Genomic DNA, 853 nt, shown 5'->3' with positions numbered 1-853 from the left:
TCCTCCAGCACCATGCGGCCGGGGCGCTCCTTGTCCAGCTGCTGCCGGAGCTCGATCATCTCCCGCCGCAGATCCTCGGCCTTCTCATCCTCCCAGATGTCCGGCGAGCCGATTCCCTCGTCTTTGTCCTCTGCCCGTCGCCGTTTTGGGGAGGAGCCGCTGAACTCCTGCCATGGGGATGCAGCGTCAGGGGACGGGGACCAGCCCTGATGATCTCCCCGCCATCCAGACCACATCTGGGTGATGCCACCCCCTCAGCCACCCCCCAAGACAGCTCCCTGTGGGGAAGGGACTCCCTGGGGACACGAGCAGCACACGGGGTCAATGCCTTCATCCATAGGGGCAGCACAGCCTGGGGGCGGCCAGGGTCCTGTGCCCTGTGCGTGCCCACCCGCCTGGGTCCTCACCCCCCTCCAGCCTTGGGCAAACCCACTTCGCACACCGTGACACCCAGGCCTATTCAACCAGGCCACCCCAGAGCTGGAGCTGCCACCGGGCCATACCCCGATACCCCAAACGGGACCCCAGCCCTTCTCCCCCTGCCAGGTAAGGGATGCCGGGTTGCACAGAGCTCCCCTGCTCTGCCAGGAGGGTGTGAAACATCTCCCTTCCCCGGGTTATTAGGGCAGAGGGTCTCACCCTGACCTCAAGAACAGTGACGACGTCCCCTCCCTGGGCGGCCAGGACTGTCCCATTCCATCCCATCCCATCCTGTCCCCTCCCGTCCCATCCCTGGGGTGCGCAGACAGGCGCTACCTGGATGAACCGCTTGAGCTGGGTGTTCTGCTGCAGTAGCCGAGTCTTCTCCTGCTCCAGGGAGAAGATGTACTCGGCCGTCTGCTGGAGGATGGCC

At 65.3% G+C, this 853-nt stretch overlaps 1 protein-coding gene across 1 annotated transcript in view; it reads right to left on the bottom strand.

Annotated features, from left to right (window-relative positions):
* The window catches only part of TFAP4 (transcription factor AP-4), a 10,066-nt gene that overhangs the window by 7,723 nt on the left and 1,490 nt on the right, over positions 1–853 (bottom strand). Inside the window, exons 3-4 of the mRNA XM_035889688.1 lie at positions 757–853; positions 1–167 (exon numbers count right to left, since the gene is read on the bottom strand). Of these exons, the coding sequence (XP_035745581.1) occupies positions 1–167; positions 757–853 (264 nt within the window). The remainder of the gene's footprint in view (positions 168–756) is intronic.

Source organism: Egretta garzetta, unplaced genomic scaffold (genome assembly GCF_000687185.1).
Source record: "Egretta garzetta isolate BGI_Z169 unplaced genomic scaffold, ASM68718v1 scaffold372, whole genome shotgun sequence".
Taxonomy (NCBI): Eukaryota; Metazoa; Chordata; class Aves; order Pelecaniformes; family Ardeidae; genus Egretta; species Egretta garzetta.
This window is presented reverse-complemented; position numbering and strand designations above follow the sequence as displayed.